General features: G+C 44.7%; 2 protein-coding genes across 4 annotated transcripts in view; one reads left to right on the top strand and one right to left on the bottom strand.

Moving 5' to 3' along the window:
• Positions 1-19971, top strand: part of APH1B (aph-1 homolog B, gamma-secretase subunit) — an 81087-nt gene that overhangs the window by 39635 nt on the left and 21481 nt on the right. The gene's annotated exons all lie outside the window — the stretch shown is intronic.
• CA12 (carbonic anhydrase 12) overlaps positions 11841-19971 on the bottom strand; it is a 61836-nt gene continuing 53705 nt past the window's right edge. Inside the window, exons 9-11 of one of the 2 annotated variants that reach the window (XM_020901526.2) lie at positions 16439-16471; positions 15490-15577; positions 11841-14759 (exon numbers count right to left, since the gene is read on the bottom strand). In XM_020901526.2, coding sequence (XP_020757185.2) covers positions 14687-14759; positions 15490-15577; positions 16439-16471 — 194 coding nt within the window. In that variant the 3' untranslated portion in view covers positions 11841-14686. The remainder of the gene's footprint in view (positions 14760-15489; positions 15578-16438; positions 16472-19971) is intronic. The other variant, XM_020901527.2, reaches the window with a different exon arrangement.

Genomic DNA, 19971 nt, shown 5'->3' with positions numbered 1-19971 from the left:
TTGCCAAAGTAGAGTCCCTGAGGAGAGAATGCAGTGGGACATTTTCAGCATCGAATGTTATATTAGATCAGTTTAAATGTTTAAAAACAAGAACTTAAACTTTTACTTTAGAAACAGAGGAGGGACTTCCCTGGCAGTCCAGTGGTTAAGTCTCTGCACTTCCAATGCAGGGAGTGTGGGTTTGATCATTGGTCAGGGAACTAAGATCCCACATGCCAAGAGGTGTGGCTGGAAAAAAAGTTTTTAGAGGCAGGGGAGCAAACTAAAGCTAAAATAAGAAGAAAGGAAGTCAGAAGAGAAGAGCATACAAGAAAAGCATAAGTCAGATAAAAAGCAGAAAAACAGTGGAGAAATCAATAAAATGAAAATCTGGTTCTTTGAGAAAATCAATATGTTTGGTAAAACTGTGTCCAGATTGATAAGGAGAAAAGAGAGGGTACAAAATATGAATATCAGTAATAAGTGAAGATGTCGCCACAGCATCTACATTATTAAATAAAAAGGGAATATTATGAAGAATTTAAAGGCAATAAATTAAAATTTTAAATGAAGTAGACAAATTCCATTTTAATAAAGCTCACTCAAGGGACTTCCCTGGTGGTCCAGTGGTTGGGAATCCACCTTTCAATACAGGGGGCTTGGGTTTGATCCCTGGTTGGGGAACTAAGATCCCATGTGCCTCGGGGCATCTAAGCCTGCCTTCCACAACTACTGAGTCTGCATACTCTTGAGGCCATGCTCTGGCAAGGAAGAGCTTGTGCAGACAAAATTTAAAGAAAAAAAAATTTTTAATTAAAAACTTAAGAAGGACTAGAAAATCTGAATATCCCTATATCTCTATAGACTGTGTATTTTCTTGCCTCATAATGTGCCTATAATTACTGATTGAAAGCTGGACATATGTATTGGGTAATAGTAACTGATGTAAATAGGCCTTTAATATAAGTTTTGCGTCAGTCTGAGCAAGAGTTGGAGTATGTTTAAAGTTTGCTGCAGTTCTAAGTACCAGAGGCTTCAGATCCTTCTAGTGCCCTTGCTTTTGTCTCCCCTCTTAACTTTGGACTTTCCCATGTGCTCCTTCTCAAAGAAAGCCCATGTCTTGCAGTTCTTTGAACTGTAATCCACTGTTTTTGTATTGGAGCCCTGTTGGTTGACAGTAAGGTTGGTGTGAAAGAGAAGATGTCCTATTATCTTAAGACTAAATCTGTTTTTTGGTGAGCCTACATCCCTTAATGTCTCTTAGCTCTTTTCCTCCCCTTAGGTGAGATAGGAAGGCTAGGTAGGGCTGGAGTGGGAGAAATGCCCTTCTTCCAGGTGGGATAAAGCTCTTGTACTATTTTGTTTGGTTGGTTTTTCCCCTGGAGAGTAGGCCTTTGTTATGGAGAACACTCTAGGCATATTGTAGTATGATTATCCTAACTCTTTCCCTGCCAAAGCCATAGAGGGCTCTTCACTGAGAATTTGGTGGAGTTCCTGGAGGTAAAGCCCTCAAAAGTGTGGGGCTGTTAAGACTGTTTTTTATGCCAATACCATAATTCCTAGTCTTAGGAATTTCTTACTTTTATGCTGCTCCATACTCAGACTCGAGGAGTTTGTCAAAATTAGCATCTAAGTGTCCCTACCAGTTTATGGTTCCACCAGCTTTTGCTCTATGTAAGCAAATCTCAGCTGTGACTCTCTGGATTCACTCGTCTCTCCAGATTTCAGGATGATAATTTGTCCTTAGACCTCAGTTTTTCTAATAAGGGTGAGAAAAATACTGATTTTCACTTTTAGAATTTTATTAGCCTAAGTGTGGGAGTGACAACTTTCAAGCTTTTTATATACTGGAGCTAACCAGAAATTCCCTATGTGTATTAAAGACTCTGAATTTGTAGTTTACATAAAGAAATTCCTAGAAGGCTTCACTGAAGAATTCTACCAAAAAAGATATGTTATTAAGCTGTAGTTATCAAAACATTATAGTATTGGCATAAAAAACAAACACATAAAACCATAGAACTTCTAGAAGAGGCAGTACTCTGGTATTAGTTTTAGTAATATTTTTTTGAATATGTCTCAAGGAAAACAAGCAAGAATAAATGGGACCACATCAAAGTGGAAAGCTTTTTGCACAGCAGAAGAAACTGTCATCAGAAGGAAAAGGCCACTTACTAAATGGGAGAAGATATTTGCAAATAATATATCTAATAAAGGGTTAATAATACAAAATATATAAGGAACTCATAAAACTCAACATTAAAAAAAAAAAAAGAAAACCCATTAACAATCCAATTAAAAAATAACCAGAGGATCTGAAAAGACATTTTTCCAAAGAAGGCATTTAGTTGGCCAACAGGCACATGAAAATGTGCTCCACATCACTAATCATCAAGGAAATGCAAATCAAAACTACACTGAGATATCACCTCACACCTGTCAGATGGTATCATCAGAAAGGCTGCAAATAATAAGTAATGGCAAGGATGTAGTGAAAAGCCAACCCTCCTGGACTGTTGATGAGAATGTAAGTTAATTCAGTCACTATGGAAAACACTATGGAGGTTCCTCAGAAAATTAAAAATAGAACTACTGTATGATCCAGCAATTCCAACCATTGGTATTTATCCAAAGGAAAAAAAACATTAATTAAAAAAAATACATGCACCCTGTGTTCATTGCAGCATTTACAATAGCCAAGATATGAGAGCAATCCAAGTGTGCCTATTGATAGGTAAATGGGTAAAGAAGATGTGCTATATATATTTATATGAAGTGAAAGTCATTCAGTCATGTCCGACTGTTTGCACCCCATGGACTATACAGTCCATGGAATTCTGCAGGCCAGAATACTGGAGTGGGTAACCTTTCCCTTCTCCAGGGGACCCTCCCAACTGGGAATCTAACCCAGGTCTCCAGCATTGCAGGTGGATTCTTTACAAGCTGAGCCACAAGGGAAGCCCAATATATTTATGTGTGTGTGTGTGTGTGTGTATAAAATACCATGGAATATTACTCAGCCATAAAAAGAATGAAGTTTTGCCATTTTCAACGACATGAGGGTATTAAACTTTGTGATATGTCAGCAAGGAAAGACAAATACTGTATGATTTCACTTATATGTGAAATTTTAAAAACAAACAACAGAAACAGAGTTATAGATACAGAGAACAAAACAGATGGTTACTAGAGGAAGGGGTGGGGAGAGGAAAGAAATAGATGAGGGAGATTTAAGAGGTACAAGCTTCCAGTTGCAAAATAAATGAGTCATGGGTATGAGACGTACAGTGTGAGGAATATAGTCAATAACTGTAGTATCTTTGGATGGTGACACTTTGTAACTAGATTTATAGAAATACCAAATCACTACATTATGTAACAAGAACTGGCATAGTGTTATAGGTCAGTTATACTTGAGAAATAAACAAACATACAAACAAATGGAAAAAGATCAGATATATGGTTATCAGAGGTGGGGGGTAGGGGGAGGGGAAATTGGATAAAGCAGTCATAACTACTATGACTTTCAGTTATAAGTTAAATAAGTACTAGGGATATGATGTACAACATGATAAATTAACATTGGTGATGGTGATCGTTTAGTTGCTAAGTCATGTGTGACTCTTGTGATGTCATGGACTGTAGCCCTCCAGGTTCCTCTGTCTATGGAGTTTTCCAGGCAAGAGTTCTGGAGTGGGTTGCCGTTTCCTTCTCCAATAATTAACATTCCTGTATGTTATATGTGAAGGTTAAGAGAGCAAATCCTAAGAGCTCTCATCACACACAAATTTTTTTCAGTTTCTTTAATTTTGTATCTGTATGAGATAATAGATGTTCATTAAACATACTGTGATAATCATTTTCATGATGTATGTAAGTCACATCATTATACCCATACCTTATGTTTATAGAATGCTGTATGTCAATCTCAATAAAATAAAGAATTGTTGAGGATAAGGTTGGAACAGCTTGTTGTCAGTGAACAAACCAGTACAATCCTTTTGGGTAGTAATATAGCAAAATTTATAAAATATTGATAAGATTTTGAGATGTCTATTTTTAAATTGTTTAGTTTATTGTCTTTAAAAAAAAATTGTATTGAAAATAATTGCTTTACAATACTGTGCCGGTTTCTGCCATACATCAACAAGCATTAGCCACAGGTGTACATAGGTCCCTTCCTTCGTGCACCTCTCTCCCATCCCCATCTCACCCCTGTAGGTTGTCCCAGAACACAGGGCTGAGTTTCCCGTGTCACAGCAAGTCCCCACTGGCTGTCTATTTTCCATATGGTGTGTGTGTGTGTCTCCATGCCACTCTCTTCATTCGTCCTCTCTCTCTGTTCGTCCTCCCCTCTCCTTCCCCCACCATGTCCGCAGATCTGTTCCCTATGTCTGCATCTCCACTGCTGCCCTGCAAATAGGTGTATCAGAACCATCTTTCTAGAGTCCATGAGATGTGCAGTTTTTGAGCCAGCAATTCCTTTTCTAGGGATTTATCCTCCAGAAATAGATCCAGGTACATAAGCATCTGTAATAGTCTTGTAACTGTGAAGAATTTGTAATGTCTGTCTGTCAATAGAGCTTTGCCTCCAATTGCAGAACACTTTTCAGCCATTTAGAAAGAATGAGGATATTTGAAATATGCTAGAAAACAAAAGCAAGGTATAAACCATTTTTCCATTCAGTATTTTAATATGCCAGACATTGTCCTAGATACCAAGCATACAATAGTTAAAGCAGGTGAGATATATTTATTAAATATTTGAAGATGAATGTTTCACACACAAACATACATTAATTGTGGAAAGATTAAATTTTTAGTGGAAATTTCCTGGTGGTCCAGTGCTTAGAGCTCTGCACTCTCGCTTCCAAGGACGTGAGTTCCATCACTGGCTGGGGAACTAAGATCCCACAAACCACATGGAATGGCCAAAAAAAAAAAAAAAAATGTTAGCTATGACTATTTTGAGAGTTAAGATTATGGGGGACTTTTTGGCTTTATACATAATTAGGGGATTTCCCTGGAGGTTCAGTGGTTAAGACTTTGCCTTCCAATGCAGGGGGCACAAGTTTGATCCCTGATCAGGGAAATAAGATCCCACATGTCTTGATGTGCAGCCAATTTTTTTTTTTTACTACATAATTAAATACTTGTATGTTTAAAGAATGAGTGGATATTATTTACAGAATCAGCCAAAACATAATCTAAGCACTTCTGTGATTTTTTTGTTGTCCTTATTAGAAAGTATATGTGGGGACTTTCCTGTCAGTCTAATGGGTTAAGACTCCACGCTTCCAATGCAGGGACGTGGGTTTGATCGCTAGTCAGGGAATTAAGATCCCCATGCCTTATGGCATGGCCCCCCCAAAATTTTTTTAATCAAATACATAAAATTGAAAAAAAAGAAGGTATTATCAAAAAAAGAAAGTATATGATATTTTATGTGTCATAAAATATATGATACCAGGCCTTTCACACTCTGATCCCAATTACTGTCCTGCCTCTCACCATTCCCTGTCCTCTCTTCCCAGGCATTCTCAAACACGTCCCTGAAACCTATGCTTACTATGTACCAGGGACTCTCAAACCTCCACATCTTTTTTCTTGTTTTTAGCTCCAACCAGAAAACATGGTGTTTCCTGATTAGACTCAGAAAAACAAGTGACTTTTTCCACTGTGATTTCTTAACATTCATGTAAAATATATATGTATATATATATTTTTTAAATCCAGGAATAATGTACATACAGAAAAATGCACAGATCTTAGAAGTGTACAATTGGATGAGTCTTGAAAATGTGTCCGCCTGTCTAACCACCACCCCAGTGAAACTGCGTAATGTTTACTGTTCCTCAAGGGGTTCCCTCCCTTCCTTCCTAGAGGCAGTGGCTTCTCCAGAAGCAATGGCTGTTTCCAGCTTCTGTCACCGTACATTAGTTTTACTTTTGAACTTCGTATAAATGGAATAACGCAAAGAGTACTCTTTTGTATCTGACTTCTTTCCTTAAGGTAATTTTCTGTGATTCATGTTTTGGGGTATATCAGTAAGTTGTAACTTTTTGCTGAATGGTATTCCATCTTAGGGATATACAGTTTGTTTAGTCTTTTGTTGATAAGACATGTAGCATCTTTTCACACAACTCTTTTATATATTATAGTTAATGGTTTCTGTCTGTCTTCTCAAATAAGATTGTGATGTCAGTTATCATTGAATGCAGGTACTATATCTAAACCATGGTTGAATCACCATCACTTAATCTGTGTTAAAGCAGACAGGGGTTCCTCATTAAATCTTTGCTATTGAATAAGGAAGTATGAGAAAGAAAGTCAGCTGGAAGTTACTTTGAATGATAGAATAGAGATAAAGGAAAATACTGTTTCCTTTACTTCTAACACTTTTGACAAACCTGTAGGTTTCTCCACACCAAGCAATTCTCTAGTTCTTGGTGGACACCAACTAAGTGTTCTACAATTTATTAACAACTCAGTTCTGACATGAACTGTCTGAAGATACTGCAGATGCCAAAGGCTGAGGGCTCAACCCCACAAGCCTGCCCCCGCTTTAGACATTAACTGCAAGTTCCCATGACTCCTCAGGTCTGATATTTTGCTTGAACAGCTCACAAAACTCAGGTAAACATTTACTTACATTTGCCAGTTTGTCATAAAGAATATTAGAAGGGATACAGATGAATAGCCAGATAAAGAGGTCAGGTCAAGGTATGGAGAAAGGACGCAGAGCTTCCATGTCCTCTGTGGGTGCACCCCTATCCTAGCACGGCCATCGGAAGCACTCTGAACTTCGTTGTTTAGAGTTTTTGTGGCTGTCCCACTATGCAGATAAGATTGATTAAATCATCTCCATTGGTGATTGAGCTCAATTCCCAGCCACTCTCCCCTTCCTAGGGGTTAGGGTTGGGGCTGAAAGTTCCAGCCCTGTAGTCATGTGGTTATTTCCTCTGGCAACCAGCCCCCATCCTCCAAACTTCATCACCTCATTTTTTTTTTTAATTATCATTTATTTAATTTTGACTGCACGGGGTCTGCATTGCTGCACTTGGGCTTTCTCTAGTTGCAGCAAGCAGAGGCTACTCTCTAATTGTGGGGCACAGGCTTCTCATTGCGGTGGCTTTTGTTTCTAGCACAGTCTTTAGGTCCATGGACTTCAGTGTTCATGGTGCACAGACTCAGACTCAGTAGTTGCAGCACATGGGTTTAGTTGCCCCACAGCATGTGCACTGTTTCCAGATCAGGGATCGGACCCACGTCCCCTGCCTTAACAGGCAGATTCTTAAGCACTGGACCACAAGGCAAGTCCTTCATCACCTCTTTAGCATCAGCTGAGGTATGGCTTAAAGGGGCTTCTTAGAAATAACATTTAGGATCTCTGTGCCAGGAACTGAAGACAAAACCCACGTACCTATTTCTTATTGTATCACGTAAAATTAATCCAGATTTTACCCAGTGGCTCAGAGGGAGTGATGAGCTCCTGACCATGTTTGTTCTACATGAAAAGGATGTACCATATCCAGGAAAACTTTTCAAATGGGTATGTGTTGAATGGTTGAGAAGCAGTGAAATCAAGATGCATGAGACCTGTCGTTGGATGTCTAGGTAGCTTGGGACACTAGTTTCAACAGATGAACTAACTCTTATGTTACCTGCCTCACCAGAAGAGTCTTTGCTTGTTTCAGAGAAGCTGGTCGACTGTCACCATGGGCACAGAGTTGCTATAGAGGTCTCAGGGTGCCCTTGAACTCGTAGGCCCTGTGTCTGTTGTCTTCATTGCAGGTAATTGTAAGTTAATATTTGAAATGAGTGAACTCAGGCAGAAAGAATGACTTTGACTTACAGTGTGGAGAGGTCACAGTGGCCATGTGAGTAGAGATCACGCTCTCTCCTGGGCTCCCGCCAACAGGACGAGTCCCAGAGATGTGTTCCAGGCCTGGCCAGGCATCTCCTTCTTGATGCACCAGGGGGATAAGCTCTGAATGGAAGTGCCAGGTTGGGGCAGGATGTTATTTAGCTCTATGGGGTTTTTCTTCTCCTTCTGTTTTATGGCTTTATGGAGGTATAATCTATGTAAGATAAATTGCACCTAGTCAAAGTATAAAATTTGAGCAGTCTTGACATATGTAGAGAAACCATTACCACCATCAAGATAGCATACATTTCCATCATCTCAACAATTTTTCATATCCTTTGTAATCCCTTCATCTCCCACCCCATTCCCAATCAACCACTGATCTGGGGTTTCTGTCACTATAGTTTGCATTTTTTAGAATTTTATACAAATGGAATTTATATATGTGTGTGTTTATGTGTTTATATGTGTGTGTGTATTTATTCCTTATCTCCAGTTCAGCTTTAGGAAAGGAGAAAGTTCAGTGAATGTGTCCTTGGGAAATTTGGTTTGCTGAATTAAAGGTGAGGGGAACATCCCCAGAGTTAAGTTGACCCTGTTGTCTGCTAGCAGTAGTGGTCAAACTTGGTCATACTTTTTCTGAGCAGATGCTGGAGTTTAACGTTACAAAGCAGATTGGAGGCAGGGGGTTGTGGTTGACTTTCCAGAAATTGTTGTCACAAAGGCCTTTAGTGTCTTTATCGTGTGGGGTTTTATGAGGTTGTGGCGTGATTGTGATAAGCATGGTAAATTCTGTTACGTGAAGGTGGTTCCGTGTCGCTGGAGCTGTGGAGGGTGGACCTTGCCCTGTCATTGAAGATCCTACACTTAGGGAGTTTTGTGGTCATGACTCAGCCTGGAGCACCAGCCCTTATTTTGTTTTCCACTTATAAGATCGGGGCAGGGCTTTCTCTTTCCCTGGGTTGTTGGGTAAGGGTGTGAAGATGCACTGACACAGTCAGGAGTGTACCGGCAGGAGGCATTACTGAGGCCCTGGTTGACCGCAGTCTCGATGCTATGCTGACCTGCAATAATTTTTTTATGGTGAATAATTCTGTACCGCAGAGCACTCTGACCCTTGTTACTGTCCAGTCATTCTGTAGTGAAAGGGCACGGGTGGGGTGTGGGGACTCGCCTCCGTGGCGTTGTCCGGGCCTCACCCCCTCCCCTGTACCTTGCGACTGTTGAGTCTGAGCCAGAGGACGGTGTCCAGTGTGGACGCGCGTGGTGACGCCACAGTGACCCCCACTGCCCAGGTGGCACTGCTGCTGCCTGGCAGGTGGCCCTGGAGGTATCGTTTTCTCTTGTAAGTGGGTCTCAAGCTTCTCCCCACACCTTGAAGGAAGGTGACTCCTTCTCACGTGAAGGATAGGGCACAGCTAACAAGTCAAGAGATATGGGTTTCAGGCATTCGCCCCCCTCAGGATGTAAGACTCTGGAGGAGAGGAGACACCTTGTTCCATGAGGCAATGTTAGGACTCCAAGGAGATGGGGAGAGAGGTCCTGTACCTGGCTAGGGTCCTTTAGCGAGGTCCCCGGAAGTTAACCAGATGCCCTCTGCCCTTGGCCCAACCTTCCTCAAAGGCAGGGACGCCCTAGGCCATGTCACTGTTGAGCACCTGGACCCCAGGGTGTGGCTGAGAGGCGTGGCCAGGGCAGGGAGGGCTGGGGACCCCCAGAAGCAGAAGAGGGACAAGGAGAAGGAGAGCCACGCCTAATGTCTGCTGGCCTGATTTCCTGCCTGCCCTCTTTTCTCCTGTCCTCCCAGTCCACCTCCCTGGATTTCCCCACCCTCTGTCTCCTGTCCCCCATCTTCACCTTCCAGGGCTTTCTTCCAGATTTATTTTATGTGGCAGTCATCTAGGCCTAACCGTTCCAAAGCATCTGTCAGAAGCGGCTAGGGTTCCATATCTGCACGGTGGCTAGACCAGCCACTGGCGGGGTGTGGCTGCTGAGTGCTTGGAATGTGGCTGTTGAAACTGAGAAACTCCATTTATTTTAATAAATGTAAAAGCTGATAATTGATTCAGTTATTTGGAAAATTTTATGTTTGAGTAACTTGAATATGTTTATATGCTCTTTTTTTTTTGAGTTTTTTAATGTGGGCCATTTTTAAAGTCTTTGTTGAATTTTGTTTCTGTATTGCTTCTGTTTCATATTTTTTATATTTTGGGCATGAGGAATGTGGGATCTTAGCTCCTAGACCAGGGATTGAACCCGCACTCCCTGCATTGAGAGGCAAAGTGTCAACCACTGAACCGCCAGGGAAATCCCTAAACACATTTTCAACTATAAACTTTTATGAAATCTAAATATAGATCAGGAATTTTCAGTGAAAATTTAGCATTTGAATGGAGATGAGCTGTAAGTATAAAATACACACCAAATTTCAAAGACGGTAGGGAAAAATGAATGAAAATCACATCAAAATACATGTTGAAATGATAGTCTTTTGAATCCACTAGTTTACATAAAATATATTATGAAAGTGTCACTGGTTTTTGTGGGAGATTTTTGTTTTTTTTGGCGTGGCTACTAGAACTTTAAAATTTCACATATCACACTATATTTTATCGTATTTCTGTTGGACTCTGGGCCCTGGATTGTCCATTCTGCTGAATTTAGATGAGGCAGTAATGGGCAAGCTGAAAGAGTGTTGAATCTCCTCACCATCCATGGCTTTCATCGACACAACCTCTTTCAGCATCAGCCCAGATGCACCTTATGTTCAGGGAATGGAGAGAAAGGCAATGGAGAAAAGGGAGATAATTTCTGTTGCTCGTTTCTTTCTCCAGAAAGTGCTTCCTCCAACCTCCCCCATCCTTACCCCCATCCCAGTGGGATGGGAGCAAGTGTAAGGAATGGGTGTTGGGCTGGAGCTCTGTCCCTTGCTCCCCTCTGGCCTCATCCCTGCAAATGGCTGTGACACCAGCAAGGATGACAAAGGGGAGGAACCAAGGAATCCTTGCGTTCCAACTGAAGACACCATCAGGGCCTGGAGAGGTTAGTAATGTTTCTGTTCCAAAGCTAGACTCACTGCTTTATCTCCTACTGGAGCAGAGTTATCCTTGAACAGTTTACCTCTGTCTTGGTCCTAGGGCAACTGAAGTGAAAATCCAAAGCTTTTCTAATAACTCAAACAGTGATGGTGCCCACTTGTAACTTTTATAGAACTGCTTCCTTTAGCAAACCAGAATGTGAAATCTGGATTTAGACAAAAGATTATATGGAGGGGGACAGCAAAAAAGAGTCCAAAATAAGGTAACATTCAGGCAACCAAGAGATGCTACCAACCTGCTAGTACAATACCTACTGAAGTAAAAAGACACTTGAGACCCATTCCCTGTATTCAGTCACCTTGGTTAGGAATGACTCCTCTCTCTCTTTTTTTTTTTTCCAGTACTTTAAAAAATTTATCTATTTGGCTGTGCCGGGTCTTAGTTGTGGCACACAGGATCTTCCATCTTCATTGCAGCATGTGGGATCTTTAGTGGTGGCATGCGAACTCTTAGTTGCAGCATATAGGATCTAGTTCCCTGACCAGGGATCAAACCCACGTCCCCTGCATCAGAAGTGTGGAATCTTAGCCACTGGATCACCAGGGAAGTCCCCTGGCTCCTTCTTTTATATTCATCTGTTCAAATATGACTTATTCTTCAAGACTCAGCTGAGATATCCCCTTCTCCCTGAGCCAGTCAGTGCCTGATTACTCTAGACATCCAAGATCCTCTAAGTGTGCCTGTGTGACCAGGGCTGCACACATCGGAGGCCTGCATCCTTGGTAAAATGCTTCAGGGCATCCATGTGTTTTCCTTTGGAGCTGGGTTCTATGACCTGGCTGCAAATGACATCATTATTCATCCTGACTTGTTCCCTATCACCATAGACAGAGAACTGCAAACTACTGTTGCTTTGCCAATAGTAATACTTTTAATCTCACTTCCAAAAACTAGTCTGATCTGAAAAAAACATTTTATTTATAATTTCTCATATTTGTATGTCTTCATTACAGTCATTCTTACAAAAAATACAGAAGTCCTAAATGGACCAACATCACAGTGGCCAGTGGTCCACAGGGACAGAGGTGGTGCCCATCCCTGGGGCTTCCCAAGGGCCAGGAGGAGGCCTTCAGGGAGCTGAGTGAAGGGGAGGAGACTTTAAGGTGGAACCAATAATGGGATCAAGAGTCAACGCAGCAAAGTCCTAGCATGTCTGTTAAGGAAACAGGTACAGGTTTTTACTGTTATCATCATCATTTGACACTAACGAACAGAGCAGAGGGACTGAAGACCTCCCACCACAGGGAGGCAAAGAAGCCAGAGCCTTGCCTGCGTCTCCGCCGCAGCCGGAGCCTGGTTTTTTCCCCTCCACCTGCCATGTGCCAGCACAGTGCCGGGCCCTCCCAGGGTGAGTGGGAGGCAGAGCAGCATTCGCACCGCCGCACTGCTTTCCGTAGAGGCAGCTGGTGTCAGGGAGGGAGGGAGAACCTGAGGGAAGGCTTCCCCATGCAGGGCTGGGTCCTCAGGAGTCCCACGCGGATTAGCAAGGAGGACGACAGTGCTGATTCTTGGTGCCCTCTGCCTGGCTGTGCTTTATGTGAGCCAAGAGGTCCCAGAGCCTGGGCTGTGCCGAGCAGGGGAAGCAGGAGAAGCAGGAGATGTGTCGCTGTTTTCACCACCCCCGTAACTCTCCGTTTTTATCAACAGCCATTGTGCTAGGTACAGTGACTTCTCTGTTCTCTCACAGAATGTGTCCAAAAAAGCCGTAGAAAGCTCTTTGAAATACAGCCCCATGGCTCTGGAGTGGTTTCTGTCGGCTTCTGATTGGTGGCTATGGGCGGAGGACAGGAAAGCATCATCTGACTCCCACTGCTCAGCCCTGAGGGTTGTCCCTGCTGCCATGTCATCAGCATCAGGCCGGCATGCTAATGGCAAGGCCGGATGCCATGCCAGGCTCCAGGGGAGTCAGGCATCTCATGTAGACACAAATGTCTGAGTCTCCATCGAGTCCCCTGTAACTCTGCCTAGCATCACTACTACAAGTTATGACAGTATACAAGGGCGATTTCTCAGAGTCAGAGGGAGAAGGAGAGGGAAAAAGACATGCTAAAGAAACCTGTCACCTAGACAGGGAACTGCAAACCACTGTTGCTTTGCCAATAGTAATGCTTTTAACCTCACTTTAGACACGCTCAAGAGAGCACCCCACGCTGTCACAGTGAGAGTGAGAACGATAAGGTTCTCTGTGAACTGCAAGGTTCTAGCCAGGAGAGGTTGGTGGGGGTCTCCTCCTCAGTCACGGAACAGACTGATCTCCACAGGGCTCTTTGGTCGATGGGAGGAGAATGAAGGAGTTAAGTTGTCTCAGAAACTGTCTTTGTCACTTGGCAGGGAAGACCATGAAGGATGTTTGTTAACATTCCACTATTTCTGGCCCCTGAATACCATGATGCCAGCCCCTGCACAAGTAACTTCCCATTTTCATAGTTTGAAAATATATTGTAATTCAGCCATGACTCGACATCCTTCAAGTCAGAGAAGTAGGTAGGTCCCAATTCAAGGTTGACAGTAGGGACACCGCAAAGGCAGCAGAAAGGAAATTTGGGCAAAAGAGACAAAGATCTTCAACCATTTTGCTTCTGTCTGTTTCCTCTATATACGAAAGCAGCTGAGGTCATCTCAGAATTCATGTCTCCTCTAGGAGAGAGAAGGAAATAAACTTTTCAAGGAACAGCCTAATTATTTATAAAATCTGTAGAGTACAAAACAGAAAGATGCCCCCTGACGGGAGGTTAGGTTGGGCTTAATATTCTGTCCTCCTCATACTTCACAGCTTCACATTCAACTTCTGATTTCGATATGATTTCTTTTCTTCTTTTTAAAATATTTATTTATTAATTTATTTGGCTGTGTCAGGTCCCTAGTTGTAGCACGTGGGATCTTCACTGCCTCATGCAGGATCCTTCCTTGCGTGGCAGGAAGACTCAGTAGTTGCAGTATGAAGGCTTTGCGGGCCCTCGGCATGTGGGATCCTAGTTCTCTGAGCAGGGCTCGAACGCATGTCTGCTGCATTTCAAGGAGGACCCTAACCACTGAACCACCAAGGAAAGCCCTCCAATCTAATTTCAGAATGAGACTTTTCCAGATCTGATGTGTCTTCTCTCTCGCTAAGGTCTGTTTAGTTAGTGCATCTGATCTGAAGGACAGGACTTGGAAAGTGGCTTACTGTACTGCAAAGAATATTTCTTGTTTTCTTTTTGTCTCTGACACCTTGACCCTTCCTGTTCCCTGCCACCCCCCCCACACACAACCCTCAATTGTAAGGTCAGACTAAAGGTTTTATCATAGCAGAAGGAAATTGAACAAGCCCTTCTCTGAGGAAAGAAATGGAGCCTCAAAAACAAAGCTTCAGCAGAGACCGCACATTCTCATCTGTAAGCATGGACAAGAAGCAGATTCCCAGACACTTGAAACCACACTCACGTGAACCCCTGGATGAAAGTGTTTTCCAGCCAGTAACAGCCCCCGGAATACAGTTTGTGCCCCCGGAATCCAGACCACTGAAGGGCCTCGCACATGAAGCAGACAGCTTAGAGTTCCCACCTCCTTGGTGAGTTCTTCCCATCCACACTCCCACTGGAGGTGGTGGCATGACAGCAGTATGGTAGGGTCCCCCACGGGTCTAAGGTGTTTGTGGGTTGAACTCCAGAAAACCCTCAGGTATGTCAAGTGTCCAAGGAGCCACAGCAGTTTGCGTCCAAAGCCAAGTCCTCCCTTGGATGTGCCTGGGCGTGCCAGTGCCTCAGGCATGGGCCTCAGTCTCCTGCTTGATGGCTGGTTTGTAGATGACTCCTTTGTTGGCACCTTTATTGCTACTGGAGCAACAAGAACATAGGAATTTTGTTAGTCAAAGAGGAAAGAGAGGCAAGAACAACCTGAGTCAGCTACAGAATGAGGCAAGTCAAACTCCTCTCTTGGAAACCTTTCTCAAGTTCCATTGGTTTTGGGAGGAAATGCCCCCCAATAACTGCTAACCAAAATGGAACATGTTCATTTTTCAGCTGTTCTCTTTCAACACTTGATGATACTAGATCTGCATTTTGACGAAGATCTCATTAACATGCTGCTTCAGATCTCTGATTCCAACAGGGTTTCTGACAGCCTTGTATGTTTTTTCATACCAGGAAAAATAGGTTATTTTAAACAATAAGAACATGAGCAAAGGGCACTAATGTGAATGAGAAATCAAAATTTTCCTCAATTTTATTTTTGGGTTTAGAGAAGAAAAACCAGATGAAAAGATTTTAGAAGAAGTCTTGGTGCTTGTGTTTAGGCACATGGGACCTCCCCTCCGAAATCAAGAGACTTGTCTAAGGTCTTGGCAGTGGGAGTCAAACTGGCAGACACACCTCCAGCCCTGAGCACCGTGATCTGCCAGCATCAGCCTCTCACGCCAAGGCCTCGATCGGTGGTGTTTGGGAGATGGCACTCCAAGGATAAGCTGGTACAGGTGGCACGGCTCCTCATGCACCCTGCCTTCCCAGACAGATTAATTCTCATGGACACAGAACCACCCACTCCCATTTCAAACCCAAACCAGCTCACCTCTTTCTCCTTCTGAAAAGCCAAATGGATACTGCCAGGACAATACAGATGCCAAGACCACAAGCCAAGGCCACGGAAAGGACGATGCCTGGGGAGGGGTAATGCACACACGTTACAACCCTCCCTTCCCTTCATCTCGTCCCCGTGTGTGCTGTCAGGTGACAGCTGCAGGGTCATCCACAGAAAGGTGTAACTTCCCTGCCTCTGTTCTCAAGTTCTGGTCTCTGGCTGAGCAGGACTGGCTGGAGTACTCACAGGGGCCATTTGCAAATTGTAGTGATTATCCAGCAGGGGTTCTCAAACTTGCACCAGCATCTTCTGAAGAGCTTGTTTCAAATGTATACTCTTTTTGAGCCCAAGCTTCAGAGTCTGCTTCAGTCTGGAATTTGGCCCAGGAATCTTCATTTTTTACCAAACACCTCTAGCTTATGCTGATGTATTGATATGTGGTCCATGAACCACACTTTGAGAAACCCTGGGCTTCATAATAAAAACTTACTCCATTTTGCCTTGCTGGATTCAAGGCCCATTGAGATGCCTCTTGATCAGCTTTGACCTCAAGTTCTATTGCACAGTCCTAAGCAGTCCCAAACAGCCAGGGCCCATTGCCAAGGTCAACTGGCTGGTCACCCAACCTCCATATATTGGCTTTGGCCTAGTTTTTAGGCACTGCTTTCCCACCCTGGCCAACAGAAGGTCTTGGATAGGCTCTTTGAATGTACACATGCTATAAAGTGATTAGGTCTTTCATTAGAGGAGCATTTGATTGGCAGCTCATGTTTGAATCAGAGAGCAACTTGAGGGTAAGACACAGTGAGGAGGGGGCCAGGAGTCAGAGTGACAGCACAGAGAAGCATAGAGGATGAGCTGGAAGTCTCAGAGGCCCAGATCACACCGAGAATCACAGCGATCACCCAGCTGCAGCATGCACGGCCGGCCGGCCACATACCCAGACTCAGTCCTGTGCAGGGAGGGTCTGGCACTTCGGAGGGGAGAGGAAAAGATTAGAAGTTAACCGAGGCAAACCATGGCAGATTTGACCAGTGTGTTGATTGACGCTCTCCCTTGGGTTGGTTGGAGGTACAGGGCTAATGCACCCTTCTGGGGATGCTCCCTCTTGGCTCAGGTGGAAGGAGTTGCCCACCCAGGGAACTCACACCGTGAACCCTCCCCCCATGCTCGTTTATCACAGCAGTCTCTCTACTCAGGTAAGACTTCAGCTTTTCACCCAGTGTGGCCAACTTGAAAGGTGAGCAAGGGTAAGAATCAGAGTCTATCTGGGTAGGCTGTTATCTGCTTCCCTGGCACCTGCCTCTCATCCTCAGCAAAGAACTTTCTAGGTGCTGTCTGGCTTGGGCTGGCAGAGCTGGGTTAGAACCTGTCACCAGACTTCCACGTCCATCCCCATCCAGTGTTATTGTGGTTTTGTTCTGTTTTCACTTTGGTTCCACTGGACAAACTGGAGAAACCCATCCACCATACCAGCCTCCCTTCCCTGGTATGTGGAACCAGAGGACTGTGTCCCCTTCCATGAGTTATTGTTGGGGATGAACGGGGTGAGTTGGAGGTCTTCAGTGGGGCTGAAATAGTGCCCAGTGATCTAAGGAGAAAGCTTACAGTCAGCCTGCTGAAGACCTCCCCAGGGAGGGCCATGGGTGAATCCGTTCTGGTGGGTAATACAGGTTACCCCAGCTGCTTGCAGGCTCTTAGGACTCCTCCTCCTCCTAGTCAGACCCTCCATCTACAGAAAGTCTCTGCTTACACAGACCTGCTTATCCGCTGGTTTTCTGATTTCAGTAGAAACTTCTAGCTTATGTGTGTGTGTGGTGGTGGTGGGTGGGTGTTCCAGTTCACGCTGGCAGCTGGAGTTGTGCAGAAGGTAGCCCCCCAGCCAGACGCTCAGGAGAGCCTGTGCCCACAGAGTCCCGACCAAGTCTGAGATGCCAGCAGAGAGCCAGGGACCACCTGCCCGTGGGGCCCTTGACACCCCAAGGAACCAGGCCTGAGCCTGGAGAGCGGGGTTCTGCTCACCCCTTCTCCTGCCATCTGGCCCCTCCAAGTCTGCTGATTCTCCTGGAGCTATCAGCCCCGTCTTCCTTCCCTACTATATTCTTCCACAGTCTCACACTGAGTCTGTAACCTCACTGGTCCAAGCCTGGGCTCTAGGAGCCCTCGGTCTGGCTTCCTGGGTGGCCCCAGGCTGTTGTAAGGATGACCGGAGCAGGTGTGGTTAGGAGCCATCCACAGAGGACAGGGTGGCCTGTTCCCTTGGTTCTTGCCAGCCACCACTGGCATCCCACAGCCTCCTGGGTGGCAAAGAACGTGGCTCCCCTGGCCTGATTCCCTGCCCTGAACCCAAGGACCAGTCTGTGGCTTGGGGAGACCCTCGGACATGAGTCTTTCCCTGGGGAGTGCATCGCGTGTTTGTGCAGCACATGCTCTGTTCTCTACATGGCCTGTGGCCTCTGCACACTATAATTTGGTGTTTTGTTTTGTTTTGTTTTAAGGTACCTAAAGGTAACCAAGGCCTCCAGGATCTTAAAAACAACCACAACCAAAAAGAACCCCAATTGGTCATGGTTGTTTTTTTTTTCCCCCAAGCCTTTCTGATGAAATGCACTTTTTGTTCTTTGTTCCTAAAGCTCCAGATGCTTGTGGTACCAAACTAGTTCTTGCCATGTAAGACGGTTACTAGTAAGCCTGACCACTTGGTTAAGCTGTCCAAACTGGATGTTTCTAAAATTGTTGCTTTCACAGTCACCTCGAACATCCTGAGAGCCAGGCAGGCCCCCAGACAGCTGAGAGCCCATCTCCAGGGCTGGAGGAGGTGCCCCTAGGCCATGGTCTTAGGGAGGAGAGGAAAGGCTCCAGAAGCAAGGCTCCGGGCCTGAGGCTTTTCTCAAGAGCACGTGACCCAGCTGGGTGGCTGATCTGCCAGGAGAGTCTGATTTTCCTGCGTCACTGAGTGGTGTCCTTGACTGTATTAGGCCCTATAAACAATAGCTTAATTTAATCCAGGTGCTCTAACATGGGTTCCTTGCTTCTGGATGACGACTGGTTGGGGCCTAAGTTGCCTCTCCTTAGAAACAGTGAGACAAGACCAAGCAGGTGGAAGATGAGGAAATCCCCAGATTCTGGGATAGAGGCTTCACAGCCGAGAGTCTGATGCAGCAAAAACAAAGCAGCTTGACTGAGCAAGTAAAGCATATAAGCCACTTGGAAAGAGAAATGGTGGCGAGGGCAGCACCTGGTAGGAATTCTGCCTGCCAGGAAGCCCAGGACAGGACAGTGATGTTGGATGCTCTCCCCTGCAGGTGAGACCGCACCAAGCCTCAGGGAGCCGGGCTCCTCTGTGCAACTGGATGCAGCACAGGGCTTCTTAGGTCCCAGGGGTGGCAGAAGTCAGAGCATCTGATAACTGCAGGGCAAGCACGCATGCATGCCAAGTCGCTTCAGTCATGTCCAATTCTTTGTGACCCTGTAGACTATAGCCCGCCACAAGGGGAAGTCACAAAAGGCACCAGGAGAACTGATGGGGGGACTGGAGAACTAGCACCCACTGAGAGAAGCCAAAACCTGCATCCCTGCAGAGCCCCTGGGATGGTACAAAGAATGGGCATCACAGATGGTGCAGGGAGGGGCAGAGATTCATTTGCAGATTGATTAAACAAAGAAATGGTTTCTGAATGAGACAGGGAGTTCCCACAGAAGAACGGACAGGAAGAACAAGACAGGTTGGTTGATGGCAATGGCCCACGAGAGCCACAGGATGAGAATGCAATAAAGGGACTCCCGAGCTGGTAGAAGGGTTGCATACGGTACAGACATGGGAGAGCTGCCTGCTCTCCAGACAGGGCTCTGGTACGAGTCAGGGCAAGCAGAGGTGGGACAGTACGACGCACAGAAGGAATCACACAGATATGGAAGAATCCCAGTGCCGCATGCCTCACTGGGGAAGGTTCAGACCCCCGAGATCGACATGCTGCTTATCACAGGGTACAACTACCTGTTCTGGCTGGCTCAGGAGCTGCGTCTTCCACTGGTATCTTGCTGGACCAAGAGAGGCTGGTTAACTGCATGTGAGGTCTTCTGAAGCCTCAAGTGCACACACAGAAAAAGTCCAGCAGGAGGAACAAGCACCTCCTGTATACAGCTCAAAGTTCCTGGAACAAGTCTAGCAATTTCTAGGTGTATTTGCAATTCTGCTTATTCAAACAGAATTTTGAATAAAAAGGAATACAATCCTTTTCAAAGTATTAAAGTATGGGCTGTTGTGGTAGGTGACATGTTCTATAGTGATTACAGATGTACACATTACATATGTCTTTAGCAGGCTCCAGTCTTATAAAAGAGGCAGGGAGCATTTCGGTTTAGCAGGGACTTGAGAGTTTAAATATATAAAATCCAGTTTCAGCTGGTAAAATCCTTATTATCATGCTTAATATAAGTCATAGACTCAAGCAGCTGCAATGCTGGTCCTCT

The sequence above is a fragment of the Odocoileus virginianus genome, chromosome 6 (assembly GCF_023699985.2).
Source record: "Odocoileus virginianus isolate 20LAN1187 ecotype Illinois chromosome 6, Ovbor_1.2, whole genome shotgun sequence".
In the NCBI taxonomy this organism is placed as follows: domain Eukaryota; kingdom Metazoa; phylum Chordata; class Mammalia; order Artiodactyla; family Cervidae; genus Odocoileus; species Odocoileus virginianus.
Note: the sequence above shows the minus strand (reverse complement) of the source record. Positions and strands in the feature narration are given on the sequence as shown.